Consider the following 16,451-nt stretch of genomic DNA (forward strand, 5'->3'; position numbering starts at 1 on the left):
CTTAGACCAAATGAAGAACTAAAACAAATATTAACTATGTACATGTTCATGATGAGTATGCCATGAATTATGAGAGAACTACTAAAGACAATGACTTTTAACCAACCATTTATCTTTTCCTTTTAAAATGTAAAGCGCAAACAAGAAAGGACTAGAAATACTTTATTTGATGGAACTGTACAAATGAGAGTTTAGTTAATATTTTTCATGTGCTATTATCATTGTAACTTTAAGCAGATAAACCGTAACAATTATTATTAATATCATTTACATCATAATTGAATTGTCTAATTCTAATTACAAGAAATTGTCTTTTTTTATCAAATAGTTTTCATAATAAGAGTGAAAGAAACAATAATATAATGTAGAAATGCACAGAGGGAAAAGTAGTGCCACATCCAAAAGTATTATTTCAGAAATTTTTTTATGTCATATCTGTATTAAGATAATTTGTCAGCCTCCACAATATGTCTGTGAGGTATAAAGTTGTTTGTCCTGAAATCCCTATTTTACACATAGGGAAACAAGCAACTATTCCAAGACCACATATTGTGTCAGGATAGCACTGGGAGCAGAATTTATCTCTGATATTTTTCTTATACAGTCCAGTACCTAACACAGTGCCCTAGAAAGAGCAAATGCTCAATAGTCAATAAATGAAAAGAATGAATGGATAAACCATGCTTTTCTACGAAATTGAGTAAACTATCATATTTGCTCTCTATTCCTTTAGCCATTAAATTGGACAAGTTAGAGGAGCAGTTGAGCAATAAACTTCATTCATTGTCCTACTCACAAGTTTTCATTGTTACATGAAGAGGCTTTACAAGATAGTACCATCTGGTCAGCACTGAAGTTACACACTTCCAGGCACCCCTATAAGGAGTGTCATTAATCTTGGTTCATCGTACCATTGGCTTTTGTGATGTAAATTAGGTCCACCAGCCTGTGGCTGAGACCAACTTTTCACAAAAGTCACTGAAAATTCATTATTAATAATTAACGTGACCGATGCCCTAGCCTAATGATATTTTAGTAAAACAGTGTTCTACATCTTGGCCCTAAAGAACTTAGTTGCAGTCCTTGAAAATAAATGACTTGGCTAGTATCGGCTCTGGCTGCTTTAGATTTTGCTAAAGGTAATTTTACAAAGCCAGAAAGAATAACTCAGTTTATTTCCTGAGTTAATATGTCATAAGTTGAATTGCAACTGTAAACATGATAAAGGTCACAGTGGCATGACTTTTATTTTTATTTATTTATTTATTTAGGCCGCACCGCACAGCATGCAGGATCTTAGTTCCCTGACCAGGGACGGAACCCTTGTCCCCTGCAGTGGAAGTGCGGAGTCCTAACCACTGGACCGCCGGGGAATTCCCTGCCATGACATTTAGAGTTGATAGAAAAATGTGGTAAAAAATCACAAGTGTTTACACCACTGGGAAACAAAATGATGGCAAAACTATAGTAGTTATTCCCAGTGATGCGTCGTCAAATGAGTTAAAGATTGTCATCTGTTTCATTGGCACTGGTAACCAATTACCTAAAAAACAAGTAAGACATCTCATGAAGCACTTATGGTTAAAATGTATGCTTTCAACTTTGATGACATTCATATTTTTCTGTTTTGAAAAGTAAAACCTGTTTAACTCCATAGGATGAGTCTATTAAAGTGAAATGAAAATACTCTTTCATCTGTCACCCAAATTTAGTGATTGATCTAAAATTTCACCCGGGTGATATTTTCACTAGGGCACAGTCTGGAGAAATCTGACAATTCTACATCTAATTTGCTTATATTTAAACAAATGATTCACCAGACTTGCCTAATTGGATGGTGCATTTCTACTGGAGTGAATGTCTCAATTACAATTCAAGACAAATCTTAGAGATAAGATTCATCAAACATTTCTACTCCATCTTATCATGTCTAAAATTCAGAGATATTTTGAGCTCCAAAAGAGCATCACAAGGAACTTATAGCATTCTTTGGTGCAACTGTTACCCATTTTTAGAGCACAGTCACAACTGAAATAGACACAGAAATAAAATTAAACTATTAAACATCAACTTATTGGGTAAATTGAGCTTAGATACCTACATGATGCAAAAGAGCAGCTTTTGTATAAGCTTCTACACCCTTTAAACTTAAAGCATAGTCTGTGTTTTCACTTAGTAAATATCTAACTGAAGCCAGAAATTTCATTTTTAATTGTGTCAATTATGTTGAAAAGACCATTATTAAGTAAAATTTAATTTGTGAACAATGCTACAGTGAATGGAAATAGAAAAATATAAGCACCCACACCCAGCAACAAACACATGGCAGATTCTTGAGCGCCAGACCCTCCAACCTGTCAGCTTGTCATTCAGTCCCTTTGTTCATCCTTTCTTTCTACACCAGGCAGAAGAGTAAAATATTTTCAAAGAAATTCCCCGGACTAAATGATTTCAATTGCCCACGGCACTGCGAATAAACAGAGGATCCTATTAAAAAGATCTTAAAGCACTTCTAAGGGCTGCGCATATATGTCTTATTATCCTTGTTGCTTCTGTCCTGGAGAACTTGGTTGGCCAGAGCTCTCTCCAGGGCGGTGTGCAGGAGTGACAGGAAACTGAAATCCATAGCCATTGTATCCATCCAAGTAGACACACTGGAAGAAGCTGATGGGGCCTAAGGAATAGAGCATGATGACATTAAAACAAGCAGAATGTGATTAGGAACAGAGGTAAAGCACTGCGAGGCAGTCTAATATAATGCAGATGGACATGGGTTCTACAACCAGAAGCCTTGGCAACGACCAGCAAGTTCCTCATATGTAAAATCAAGACAACAAAAACCTCATAGAGATGTTGTGGAAATTAAATAAGTTAATATATGGGAACCACTTGAAATCCTTCCTGGCACATAATAAACCCTTAATAAAATGATAATAAAAAAAGGCCTGGCATAGAAAATCAAAGCGTTTGGTTTATAGGAATATAGTTCTGTGCACAGTATTCAGAAAAAGTGGGACTTCCTAGGTGGCACAGTGGTTGGGAGTCCGCCTGCCAATGCAGGGGATGCAGGTTCGAGCCCTGCTCTGGGGGGATTCCACATGCCACAGAGCAACTGAGCCCATGCGCTATGGCTATTGAGCCTGTGCTCTAGAGCCAGTGAGCCACAACTATTGAGCCTGTGTGCCACAACTATTGAGGCCCATGCGCCTGGAGCCTGTGCTCTGCAACAGGAGAGGCCACTACAATGAGGAGCCCGCGCACCACAATAAAGAGGAGCCCCCGCTCGCAGCAACTAGAGACAGCCCGTGTGCAGCAAGAATCCAACGCAGGCAATAAATAAAATAAATAAATTAATTAATTAATTAAAAAAAAAAAGAAAAACTGTTATGGGGTGACAGGTTTCAAAACATGAGCTTATCAATATTCAAAGTAACCAACTCTTGTGTGTGTATGTGTGGGGGGTGGTGCGTGTGTGTTTGTTAATAACACCAGAAGAGCCTTGTGGTTCCTAAAGTCTTGAGGTTTTCCACTTGCCCTTACTCTGGAGGCAAACCCTCTGCTAAGATGGCACAGTTACTTTTTAGAGCAACACTTCCAGGTAGCAGCTCTGTTGTCAGAGCAGAAAGAAACAAAAGAAAAGAGTTAAAACCCAGCGAGGCAGTGTGCATATTGGATACAGCATATGATCTCGGCCCAGTATTTTGGGGCTCCCAGGTAGAAGCTTTGTTAAGAGGTGGCGAGTTTAGGACTTCCTCACCATCATGGGGCCCTACTGACCCTTCAGTGTGGTCCATCCTATCCATTTGCATTCTGTCAACCAACCACAGACTTCTTGCCGATGGCCAGGAAAGAGAATGACAACTGCAGCTAGCAGTATGTGGAATATGCGGGGCTGGCCAAATCCATATGAGCCTAAGGGCTTCTTAGGAAGTGGAATAAAGCAAAATGTGGGTACAAAGAAGCTGAGGGAAGCAACAAGGGATTATTCTGATTTCATCACCCATGATGTCAGCTGACTTTAATCATTGGGTTTTCAGTGATGAAAAGAGTTTGGAGAAATCTTGAATTTAGCTCTTCTCCTTTCCACTCTGTCTCATCCAGAATTGTTTTCTATTTTGTGTAGCTTCAAACAGAGGCAGTAACACAACCCCCCCCCCCTCACCGCCAAGGTTGTGGGAGCTTGGGGGTTGGACAGGCTACAGAGAAGCATGGCAGTAAAGCTGAGCCTGCATTAAGGAAGAAGGGCAGTACCAGCACTAAAAGGGGAAGAGTCCGTCAATGACAGACCGCCTTCCAACTGAAACTTCTCATCTGTAGGCACTGTTCTGACATTTATTTTATTGATGTCAAATAGTTATTAATGAAAATATCATAGCTGCATATTCTAGATCTTATATAAAAGGCTCATGAATATCAAGCTACAGAACTGCTTCATCGTGAGATGAAAATAGAAAATATTGTTTTGCTACAGTAAATTCCCCAAAAGAACTTAAAATACTTGGTACTTTTCTTTTACTAGAATAATGAAATTATTTTATTTATTTACTTCTAAACTTTTTATTTTGAAATCACTGTAGAGTCACATTCAGTTGTAAGAAATAATGCAGAGAAAACCCACATATCCTTCACCTAGTGTTCCCCAAAGGTAACACCTTTGCAAAACTAAAGATATTCCAACCAGAAAATTGACATTAATATAATCCACCTATCTTATTATGTTTTAATATTTATTTATGAAATAAGAGATTTTGAGCGTTATGTGATATAGCCCCAATTTGTTATGAGTAGGTTAACAACTGGGAAAGCATTGCTATATAAATCAGAAACATGCCCAGATTGACTTTATGGATTTTGCAACCATATCTGAAAGTATTAAGGCTGCTTATTTCTTTGTATTTCACACACCTGATTATACGAAGGGTTATTATGAGTCTCTCTCTTATCTGTTGCAGTAGCCCCAGCATCTAAACAGTGCTTAGAACATAGTAGGCACTTAATATTTGTTCAATGATTCGAGCTTTAATACAGAATAGGAAGTATTTGCTATTATAGAGAGCATTTTTGTAATTTCCTTCAGAAATACATTTAAGAAACACTGCAGAAGCCAGAGAACATTATTGACATCATTTCCTCAGATAAATGTCTATTCTTTACTTTAAAAGCATTATGTGAATCAAACTTAGGTTATACCTATTTTAAAAAATTGCTTCCTTTAGTCTGCCTAGCAATGACTATTATGCATATGTGAATTCAGCATGTATTGCTTTACCATCTGAAGAAAAATGTACTTAATTTGTGAGTACTGGAGTAATGAGAATCTTGGACATTGAATTTTGTAACTGCACTTGAATATTGATTGCAGTCTAAAATCAACCATCCCAAAGATTGAATATTAAAGGCCAACCATATACCGAGAAAAATCAAAAAGAACTTTCATTCTTACAATGAGTTTCTAGGCAATTGAAATGCTGAGATCTATTTCTACATTTTTTTCTTTTTTATATAAAAATTTCAGCATATCACTTCAGCTGTCTTTTTATACAGTAGACAGTAACACACATTTAAGCACAGATTCAGTTAGAGTGCTCAGGATCAGAGATGTGTAGAATGGTTTGCAATAAATGCCACTTCAGTCATTACTTTGTAATTCCTCCAAATACGTGTCTCTTGCCTGACACAAAAAGTGCAGAACTTCTCTTTGAAATATAAGTGACCTACTTTAATGTTATTCTTCATGACTATGCTAAAGATCTTCTTCTTCTAATATCAGTCTTCTTAAGAGAGTCTAAAGTTTCAGTTTATATGTACCAGCTACAGAATGCCTTAGTAGTTTTAATCTTTTTTTAAAAAAACTTACTTTTTTGCTTCTTTGTGGAAGATACTTCTTCAGCTTCTTCTAGTTGATACAAAAATATGAAAGTAAATAATTTGTACATTCACAGCAACTATACAAATATGTAGGGACCTGAAAAATGTCTAAAAAGGTGCACAATATGAAAGAAACAGGGGCTATTTGCCTCCTTATAATATACTCTAGGTTCTGATTCAGATTCTGTTCAGTCTTTAACAGCAAAATTTAGTAGGTAAGAGCCAGGAATAGAACAGGTGGCAATGAAAGAAAAGAATGGGAAATGCTACAGGCAACTGTTCAGATTGAAACTGGTCCTGATGTTAGTGGAGAGCTAGCTGACACCCATTCCTTTCTTAGAAGAGGTCTTTGATGCTCAGAGTTATAATATGATAAGGATGAGATCTGGCTATGAAACAAACGCTTTAGTCAAAATAATTTTAAATTTGTGAGTTTTGCTGGAGTGATATGCACCATGTATATATCTAATGAAGGCTAATTTGACACTATCCATTTGAACCCCTTTTCCCAGTTTAGAAGTTCTTAACTGGTGTCCACAGATGAACACTCACGAGTTTCCCGTAAAACTCTGAAATGTTAAGATATGAGTGTATGCATGTGTGTGTGTGTGTTTCATCTAAGGTAGGTTTTAGATTTCATCAAATTCTAAATGAGTTAAAAAAACTTCCTTCTCAAAGTGTGATCCATGTATTAGTAATTTCAGCATCACTTGGGAAACTGATACAAACACCATTCTTGGTCTCCAACCTCAACTTATTTCGTTTTAACAAGATTTCCAAATGATTTGTGTATAAATTGTTTGAGAAGCTATGGTCTAGAAGTAAAAAAAAAAAAAAACAACATATTAAGAGTTATTGTTCTTAATTCAATTTTTAAAAAAATTTAAACATTTTAGTATTCATAAATATCTTAAGACAGCGTTGATCAGTTTATAAGAATCAGAAAACTATTCTCTTGTGTCTTTTCTCAAAGTGCTATTTTTCACGCTGTTAATTAATTCTAGACACTGCCACAAAACTTGTATTTTGATGACAAGAACGCCTCTTAGGCAAACTCATTGCCCACAGGCAAGTCAGGAAGCAGAACAGAAAATATCTATCATATAACAAGTCAAACTAGGAAGCCAGGAAACCCTTTAGGAAAAAATGCATTAAATTAAATTAGTTGAAAACCTTACAATACAGATGAAGAAATTTAGTTCTGGAAATACTCACCTAAGGTCATGTATCTGGTTGTAGCAAATTTTTCTAAGGTTTGAGATCTGTTTTCCTTCCTCCCTCCTTCCCTTCTTTCCTTCCATCCTTCCATCTTTTTTTTCTTTGCTATTGTTGCTAGTATAGGCAAGTTATCTCAATTTTTCTTAATAAACATGTCAATCTCATATTTGAACATTTATGTGGTCCTCCTGCTGTCAAATTACATCCCCCCCAATCCTTGGTGAAATATTGCTTGAAATATTGCTCTTGTAAGCAGACTGGCCAACAAATTATTTAGTAATTACTTGTAAATAAATCAGTGTCCAGTTAGCCTTCAGCATAGCCTTCAGTATATGGAGATATATGTATATATATATATATATATAGACATATAGATTTTTATATATGTATATATCTATATTTTTCCAAATAATGTATAAAAGCTGTTTGCTTACAAATAAGTCTACCATCTAAACGTTGCTTAGACAAAGCTGAGAACCAGATCAAGAATAGTGAAATAAAACAGAAAAAAAATATTACAACTTAAGAGAAAACTCGTAGTGAACTGAAGATAACAATCTTACCTTTAGCTTTCATTGAAGCTGGTACAGCTTCAGTATCCTCTCCTAGAGAGTAAAGAAAGAAATATCATTCATGATCTATTTCTCAGATTTCCCAAAGAGGGAATATTGTATTTAAAGGTTTTTAAGAGATAGAGGATCTCTTAATCTATAAACTCAGCCTGAAGCGTCTCTACGAACAAGAACTTTCTGACTAATAAGGCAACTTCTATGACTTGCACAGAGGGTGGGGAGGAAATAGATGCTGTGCCAGGACTGTGGTCAACAGGCCAGCAGAGTCTGGGAGGGCAGGAAGGCTGCGGGGGCCCTCCCAAACATGCCTGTCTTCCTCTGACTCCTACAACTGCTTCCCCAAACCACAGTCGCTTTTGGAATTTAGGGAATTTGAGATAAATAAATTCATACACATATGGTAGATCAAGAGGAAAATCTCCACCCACGTATTTTACTAGCCAACTGATTTCTGGCAATTATAAAGGCAATGAAAAGGCATTAAAAGTTGACCAGAAGCTCAAATATGTAAACAATGATTCTTCAGGTGCAGTATGTATATCGCTTGGTCTTTTGTGCAGTCTGCTTAAAAGGTACATAGTGGAATAAAGAATAAAGTGGCAGTAATTTTAAGTCAGAGGTCATTCTAATACAATATAATTAAATGATCTTTAAACTTTTATATCAATTTTTTAGCACTTGTAATTCTTGGAAAGAGGGTCAGTTTTGTATTACTTTTTCAGATTTTGCATACCAGCTGTCCATAAATAGATAGAAAAGGGATAAAATAGGCTAGAATGCAAATTTTCTCTAATAGGGAAGAAATGTGACCTTCAGGAAGAGATGTTACTATTTAAAAGAACAAAATGGGAAAAAGAAACAAGATTACTAGCATTTTTTATGGTGAATTATTAAAGTGTCAACCTGATTAGTTTTAAAAATATTTAAATACAAGTATAACTCAATTAAATACTGGATTAAGTGGTCTTAAACTGTCCTATCAACAATTACAATAAAGGAATGGTATAAATGTTTACATGATATTTTAAGTAACATATTACTTATGTTTTTTAAAGATATTAGAGCTCTTAGATGACTCAAATAATAATATATTTAATTGTGTAGTAAAAATCTGTTAATTTCTATGGAGGATGTTTACAAAATTAAAATGATGCAAGGTCCTTAAACAAGGAATATATATTTTATTTTTGTAGGTAATAACACACTTAAAACTAAGGCACCTATTCTCTGGATCTATTTGTTACCCCTGGGGAAATAAATATGGATAAAATAAAAACCTTAGCTTCTTCTCTTTCCCAAAATCAGTATTCTGATCCAGAGTAAACTAGCTACAGGTAATAAAAGCTGACAAGAACGGAATCACATTGCTCAGGCTAACCAGAAGAACAGAGGCACAAGGTAAACTGTAAGCCTAGGGCAGTTGCTGTAGAGATGCAATCTTTGTGTAAACAACTTAACAGTAATGGGAATTTACAGACCTAGGAATAATCCATGTGATTGTCACTGCTCAGAATACAAAGAAAGAAAAAAGGCACTAAGTCCATTTAGTCTTGTAACTTGTGCCTTGATTGAGTAAGTAGTGGTTTGGATAAAATACTTGACTCTGAATGGATACAGTCATTAATATAAAAGAAGTATCAAAATGTGCAGGGGAATTTTAAGGAATGACTTGCTTTTTTGGGAGTCAAAAAAATGTTTTATAAAGGAAATGCAATTTGAAATGAGTTCTGTATAATACAGAGGGAATGTTGACTAAAGGAGATGGCAAGTTTAAAGTGAAGGCAACCATATAAAGAAAGACTAGATCTAGCAAAGGACAGAGGATATTATGAGGAGCACAGGAAATGCTGAGCTAGGGCAGGAGAACCACATCGGGAAAGGTTGGTAGGATTGTCACATGCAAGGTCTTTATAGGTCAGGTTGAATTGTCTCTACTTAACGTCACGGCAAGTGAAGGTTTTTCAAAGAGAGAAATAATATTTTAGATGTACTTAGTAAAAATAACAGGACTGTAGCATGAGAGAATGGATTCAGAGAAATAAACTGGGAATGGATTTTAATAGTCAACATTAGAAACCATGATTTCTGAAGCTAGGAGTTACTGAAGAAGTTGAGTGTAAACGAGGCTGTGTGTGTAGAGTTAAATAGAATTGAGCATGTGTGAGTGCAACAGATGACTACATCTGTCATGCAAGTCTGGAGGAAGACAGCGGTGCCATTCCCAGCAATGAGGAAAACCTAAGAGGCACTCATTATTTGGAGACTGTGAAAAGTTTGGCTTTCTATGCGTTCAGGTGTGGGCCAGTCATGAAACTGCAATGTCTAGAAGGAAGCAAGACAGAGAAGGCTAGATGTCTTGAAAAATTTAGAATTGACATGCACTGAGTTAATGGACAAAATTGGGAGAGTTGAGACATAATAATAGTTAATATTTCTTAACACTTACCACCTGCTGGGTCCTATTACATAATTTCACATGTACTAGCACATTCAATCCCTACAACACCTCTCTGAGGTAGGTGCCCTTATATTATACTTCCTGTATAGATGGAGCAGAGATGGGTTAAGTTCTGCCCAAGGTCATAAAATGAGTGGATGGCAGGGCTAGAGCACAAATCCCAACCTGCCTGGATCAGAGTGACTTGAATGAGGATTTATATTTATTTCACAAAGAGCACACCTATAATGTGCCAGCCACTGCTCTAAGCACAAATAGTAACATATTTTACCTCCTCAGCAAATCTGTGAGGAGGTTACTATTTTGCAGAAGGGATAATTGAAGTCTAGAAAGCCAAGTTCCCAGAGCTAGTAAGTGAGGAAATCAGGATTCAGACTCAGGCACTTGGGTTCCAGAGACTGTGTTGTTAACCACTATGCCATTCTACTGCTTGAGAATGGCCTTCTAAACTCAGTACTCTCTGATTCCAGAACCTGTGCATTCTGTTGCTCAACAATTATCTGCTTGCAGGCTCAGACAGAGTCAAAATTACACATGAGCCATGCACTTGCACACAGCAGAGTTGAAACAGTGTTCCTCTAAGCGTGCCCCTCTGCCCTGTCAACAATCTGTCCTCCTTAAGTGTGAATGAATAGAAGACTTAGCTAGTTGTCTTCAGAAACGGTGATGATAGTGAAGAGGAAAGTATAATATCTGTTCTGTTTGCCCAACCACTAGAAGCAATACAGGCAATCATATTCCAAACAAGGAAGAATAAAAAATGTATTATCTTGACTTTCAAATTGTAGCCTCCATCCTGTACCTACATAGAAACTTAGATTCCAAAGGAGCCATAAATATCAGGGAATACACCCTCACATCCAAAGATGATGTGTCCACTGTAACAGAGTCATTGAACAGATGGGAGTTCTTGTCTGTGTGGCTACAATTTAGATCTTTTGAACATGTTGGTGTTATGGTCTGACATTTGTATAACTATAACTATACTTGCTGAACTGGAACTATAGACACAGGGTTTTAAGAGCTATTGGTTTATGAAAGTAATAAATGATCATGATAGAGAGGCTTAGATTTTATTTCAAGTGGTGTTTGTATATTTTCATTAACTGAGAGAGTTTATCCTTTTCCCAATTCCACAGTCTGCCTCATCTCACATGCGTTTATTCCAACACTTATGTGCATGTGTATTATTTTGTGCAAGTGTAATGTACTAAAAAAAAATAAACCCAGTTCTCTCTGACCTTTGCTTGAAAGTTGTTGTGGATCTACAAGCCTGATCTCCAGCCATGGATCAAAAAGAGAGAACACGATAGGATTTCAGAAAGGTGATAGGTGTTTGTCTGCATGGAGACCAACAAAGTTGAATGCATCAGAGAGGTTGAGAATGAGGGAGAAGTGAGAAAAAGTAATTAAGGTTTGCAATTTGGAAGTCTGGGCTGAGGTTTAGGAGCACTATTTCAAGAAACTGTTAGGGTTAATATTCATACTGCATGGAGTTAAAGCCTGAAGAGGTGGTAAAGAATTGGTAGGAAACAGTTCAGAAGTGTGGTTGTAAATGAAAGTGGAACAAAAGCACAAGAGCTTCAGGAACAGAAATGGTAAGAGACATTTTATACAAGGGAATCATCTGAATCATACTTGTCAGCAGGGGGAAGAGGATCTCTTAGAGTGAGAACTGAAGATGCGGGATTGAGGGAGCAAGATCAGGGGAGGCAAGAAAGGATGGAGTCAAGGAGGACTATGGAGTGATAAATCATGAGAGAAGCAATGCTTCTTTACCTGAGCATGAGGTGGTAATGGTGGGTCAAAGAGGGAAAAGACTAAAAGAGATTGTAATTTGGAGAGAAGGAAAATTTTAAAGAACCCACGTTGATGGCATATTGTCAAATTTATTTTTCTTATTTTTACAGATAGCATTTTCCTACGTAGTGCCCAGTCTGCTCCGCATACTTTTAGCAAACAGGATAAATAAATAAAAACTACCTAAATAATGTATGTGTGTGTACCAGCAGTTACTGCATGTTTATTTCTACTGGCAGTCTATTCTGATTTGTGCAGAGTTTCAAGAAATACTCATAGGTAAGCATCTGGGATCCTTAGGCACAGACACAAAAGTAACTTAGCATGGATTTTTGTATTCTTCCTCACTCTTCTTACTTTATCTGCTTCACTGCATCACCCCATGCCTGCAGAAATACTGAAAGCTCCAATTTATTTTCTCAACTGATTTGCTAGATTATGTGTAAATATCTTGATAGGATATTATATTCAAAGAGTTTATGTTTTTTCAAGACAACCTAAGAATCTATAGTAGTTCAGGTTGACAGCCAGTTTATTTTAGCTATCAAGTGGGAAATGCTCCTTCTATACATGCAATTATTTAAAATGATCCGGAATTTTAAAGAAAATTAACTGCTACACTGAGCAATATCCACAGATTCTTGGACCTGACCACAGGGAATAATAAAGTATGCAGAGACAGTTCACATTTGGAATTTTGCACACGGTGAAGCCAAGGGTATTCAATAAACGTATGCAATCCTTTCCGAGTGTCTGTCCTGTCACTCTAAGGATAAGACACAACTGTCTTGAGGGCAATGTCAGAACAACTTAACATCACCAACAAATGAATGAGGCCACATTGCTGGTACCCAAGGACTAATAATGGACAGTGACAAACATTTCACCAAATATGCCTTATACACAGACTTCCTCTGGGGTCTAGCAGAAGGAGTGATCACAGGGGGTGAGCACAGTAGCTAGTACCTATTGAGAAGGCTTCTGCCAAAAGTAACTGCTCCGTTTTTTTTTTCTCCTGAATCAAAATCTCCATGAATTTAATCACACTTTCTAAAAAAGTAGGATTGTTTTCAGTCTGCCTCAAAATAAGTGAGATTTTTTAAATAAATATTTATTTGTTTATTTATTTCGGCTGCACCAGGTCTTAGCTGTGGCATGGAGATCTAGTTCCCGACCAGGGATCGAACCCAGGCCCCTTGCACTGGAAGTGCAGGATCTTACCCACTGGACTACCAGGGAAGTCCCTGAGATTTTTAAATTATTATTTTATGTCATTGTTTTATCCATTTTGACACAAAAGCTTATAAGCAAAGCCAGCCTCTAATGAGGGAAGTAATCCTTTACTACCATCACCATCATTATCCTCACTGTCCTGATAGATAGCAATCAATGATCACTTACTACGCACCAATCACTTACAATCTATTTTATCTTATTTAATCTTCCAAAAAATTTGGTGAGTTAATTTTATTATCATTATTCACATTAAGAAAAATAAGGCTACTTAGCATAAAGATGTTAAGCAATTTGCCCAAGCTTTTCCATCATGATGGGAAACCCATCCGAGGCCAGTCTCCCTGTTATCAGCCACTACCCTGTGATGACTTTTGTATTTCTACCATGTATTCATTGCTAATTTGTTTTTAACAAAAGCTACACTGATGTTAGTATCCATCAAGATTCCATCCCAGCAAGTGACCTCCAACAATATTCCATTTCAGCAAAGGGCCTCCAACAAAACAAGAGTCAGTCATTTTATGAATTAAATTTTCATCTATGTACTACAAGAAGGTATGTTTTCCTTTTTCAAATGTTTGTGTCTGTATGTATTAACTGAGGATGAGGATAGTTTGGTTTGAAAGAAGATTAAATTGAGGATTCTATGATTAAGACTGTCTAAAATTTTAATAACAAATTTAGCATTATACAGTTGTCTGAAACTAGGCTATCAGATATTTTACTTTTTAATTTAGAAAAGTAAGGCATGAATCTTGGTTAAAACAAGATTTGTGGGTGACATTAAAAAAAACTGTTAGGCACTTATACTTCTGATAATATGGTAGACAAAAACAACAACTGCAAAATCACACCTTTTGTTGCAGTGCTGGACTCAGAGGCGGTAAAGGAAACCTCCAAACGGAATTCTCCCTCCAGCCTCAGGAAGGGGGAAAACAAGGCTGCTGATACATGAAAGGTGAGGTCATCCTGAGGACAAGGGATTGTATGAAGCCTGGAACTCAAAAACTAAGTGTGCAAGGAACAAAGTGGGGTTGCAGGGGCTACAATTCCTTTTTATGTCAGGAATCGGGATGAAAATATAACTGTCCCAGGGGTTTCTGAGAAGATAGCAGCAATACAGTATTTAAATCTCCTCCAAATCCCACCATAAAATCAGATAGCAAAAGCCATGGACAATATTTATTACAAAATGAAATGAACCGTAAAATATTTGTGGATGGGGACAATTGGATAGTCAAAAACACACCAGGTATCAGTGTTTGCAGAAGAGGAAGCAGAAGGAAACAATGGGGATTCTGAGAGACCCGAAAACTGGGAACCCTCCTACAGCCAACAGGTATTTTCTGAAAAGTGAGTCAGAACAATTTGCAATCATCAGCTGAAACTGAGAGGGATTTTGCCCAGTCATTAGCAGGTAAGCATAAAGGGTTCACCATGAGGTCTGAGTACTGGTGTCATCAGGTACCCTAATACCTTGGGGAACTGATGAGCTAGTGCTGACTCCCAAGACAGGACCCCTCAAATGGTAAGAGACTGCAAGGGGTGGAATAAAGTTGAGCAGGACAGGGATGACGATAGAGACAAAGAAAGATAAGGTCAGATTAAAATTGAGGGAAAGAAAAAAATGTGATCCCATAATCAAAATCTCAAACACAGAAAAGAAGAGACCATCATGAGTGAGAGTCTGAAGAAACAACAAACAACAAATTTGTATCACAAAGTACTTCAAATATTGATATTTTCATATTCAAAATTTAATATGTATGAGATGTTTAAGAAATAAAATATGAATTTATAAATAAGGACAAGCAACAGGAGATTGTGAAAATAACAAATAAGATTTGAAAAATAACCATTTATAATAAAAATATAAATTATATAAAAACTCATTGGGTTAGTTAAAATAATATAGGGCTCAAGAAATTATATTTGAATATTTGATAGAACTGATCAAATACACTAAATATGGCATAGAGACACAAGGAGACGCTAAGAGAGAAGAAATAATACATATACCTAACAAACACTTAATCAGCAGAAGAAAATAAATGAAGACACAATATTTGAAGAAACAATGACTATGAATCCCTTGAATTGGTAAAAGAAAAAAATGTGTCCTGGAAGCACTTCACAATAAAAAAAAAGCTCTTATTCCAATAAACTACAGTGAAACTGCAGCAGATAAAAGGCAAAGAGAAAATATTTAAAGAAGCCAGAAAGAAAAGATAAATCATAGAGGAAGGAATGACAATTCAACTGACAACAGAATTCCCCTACCTCAGTAGAAGAAGAGAAAACAAGACAGTGGAATAATACACTAAAATTCTCAAAGAATGTAACTGGTGACCTAGACATATGCCTAGCAGAAGGAATGAGGATGACTTAAAGACATTGTCAGAGAAATAAAAATGAAGAATGTTTTCCACTGATACAGGTTTTGCTTAATGCACTTCTAAAGAAGATGCTCCTGGAAGAAGTAGGACGGCAAAAGAAAGTCAGAGATGCAAATGAAGTAGAGAGCAATGACTCTGGTAAACATGTGGGTAAAGGCAGACACATATTGATTGAGAAAATAATACTAACAAAATCTGACATTCATGTAGTTTTAAAGGTTAGAACTAAAAGTATTGAACAAAATTAGCATGTAAATTAGGATTAGATTTAATGAAATTTAAAGGTATTGACATCCTTCTCTTGTTTAGAAGAGAATGTTTCATAGTAATTTTATTTTCTTAAGTGTACATAGTTAAATTCCAAGGGCAATGACGAAGGTAATAGAAATAGTGTGTACTATTTCCAGACCAGTAGAGGCTAAAAAATAGAATAATAAAAACACATTTAAAAGGAAAAAGCTCTCAATTTGTAAAAGACAAGTCATAACATAAGGAAGCATTGAGAGAGCATGAGAGATATTAAGCAAAAAGATGTAACAACCAGACCTAAAATATTAATAATTGCAACAAATGGAAGTAGTCTAAATTCATCAGATGAAAAATAAAGTTCATTGTACTGGACACAGTACAGAATAAAATTTAATTTTATGTTATTTACTTGGGACATACAGTATTTAAAACAATGTTATGGAAAAGCATAAAGTAAACATTCATTTAAAAATTTCTTATAAAATACTAACAAAAAAGCTGTAATAATTATAATATCAGACATACTACACTTAAAAAAAGATCCCTATATGGAATATAGAAGTTATTATATAAAGGTGAATATTCAGTTCACCAGAAAGACATAAACTACTATAAAACTTATAAAACAACTCCTAACATAAAAATTGAAAAAAC

The 16,451-nt window shown here is 36.0% G+C and overlaps 1 protein-coding gene across 8 annotated transcripts in view; it reads right to left on the reverse strand.

Moving 5' to 3' along the window:
- Positions 1 to 285: 285 nt before the first annotated feature.
- Positions 286 to 16,451, reverse strand: part of TRDN (triadin) — a 376,282-nt gene continuing 360,116 nt past the window's right edge. For 2 of the 8 annotated variants that reach the window (XM_057739761.1, XM_057739757.1), the window contains 3 exons: positions 7,650 to 7,691; positions 5,858 to 5,896; positions 293 to 2,674 (listed from right to left, as the gene is read on the reverse strand). In XM_057739761.1, coding sequence (XP_057595744.1) covers positions 2,538 to 2,674; positions 5,858 to 5,896; positions 7,650 to 7,691 — 218 coding nt within the window. In that variant the 3' untranslated portion in view covers positions 293 to 2,537. Of the gene's footprint in view, positions 2,675 to 5,857; positions 5,897 to 7,649; positions 7,692 to 16,451 lie in introns of all 8 variants that reach the window. The other 6 variants (XM_057739762.1, XM_057739763.1, XM_057739759.1 and 3 more) reach the window with 6 other exon arrangements.

This window comes from Hippopotamus amphibius, chromosome 6 (assembly GCF_030028045.1).
Source record: "Hippopotamus amphibius kiboko isolate mHipAmp2 chromosome 6, mHipAmp2.hap2, whole genome shotgun sequence".
In the NCBI taxonomy this organism is placed as follows: Eukaryota; Metazoa; Chordata; class Mammalia; order Artiodactyla; family Hippopotamidae; genus Hippopotamus; species Hippopotamus amphibius.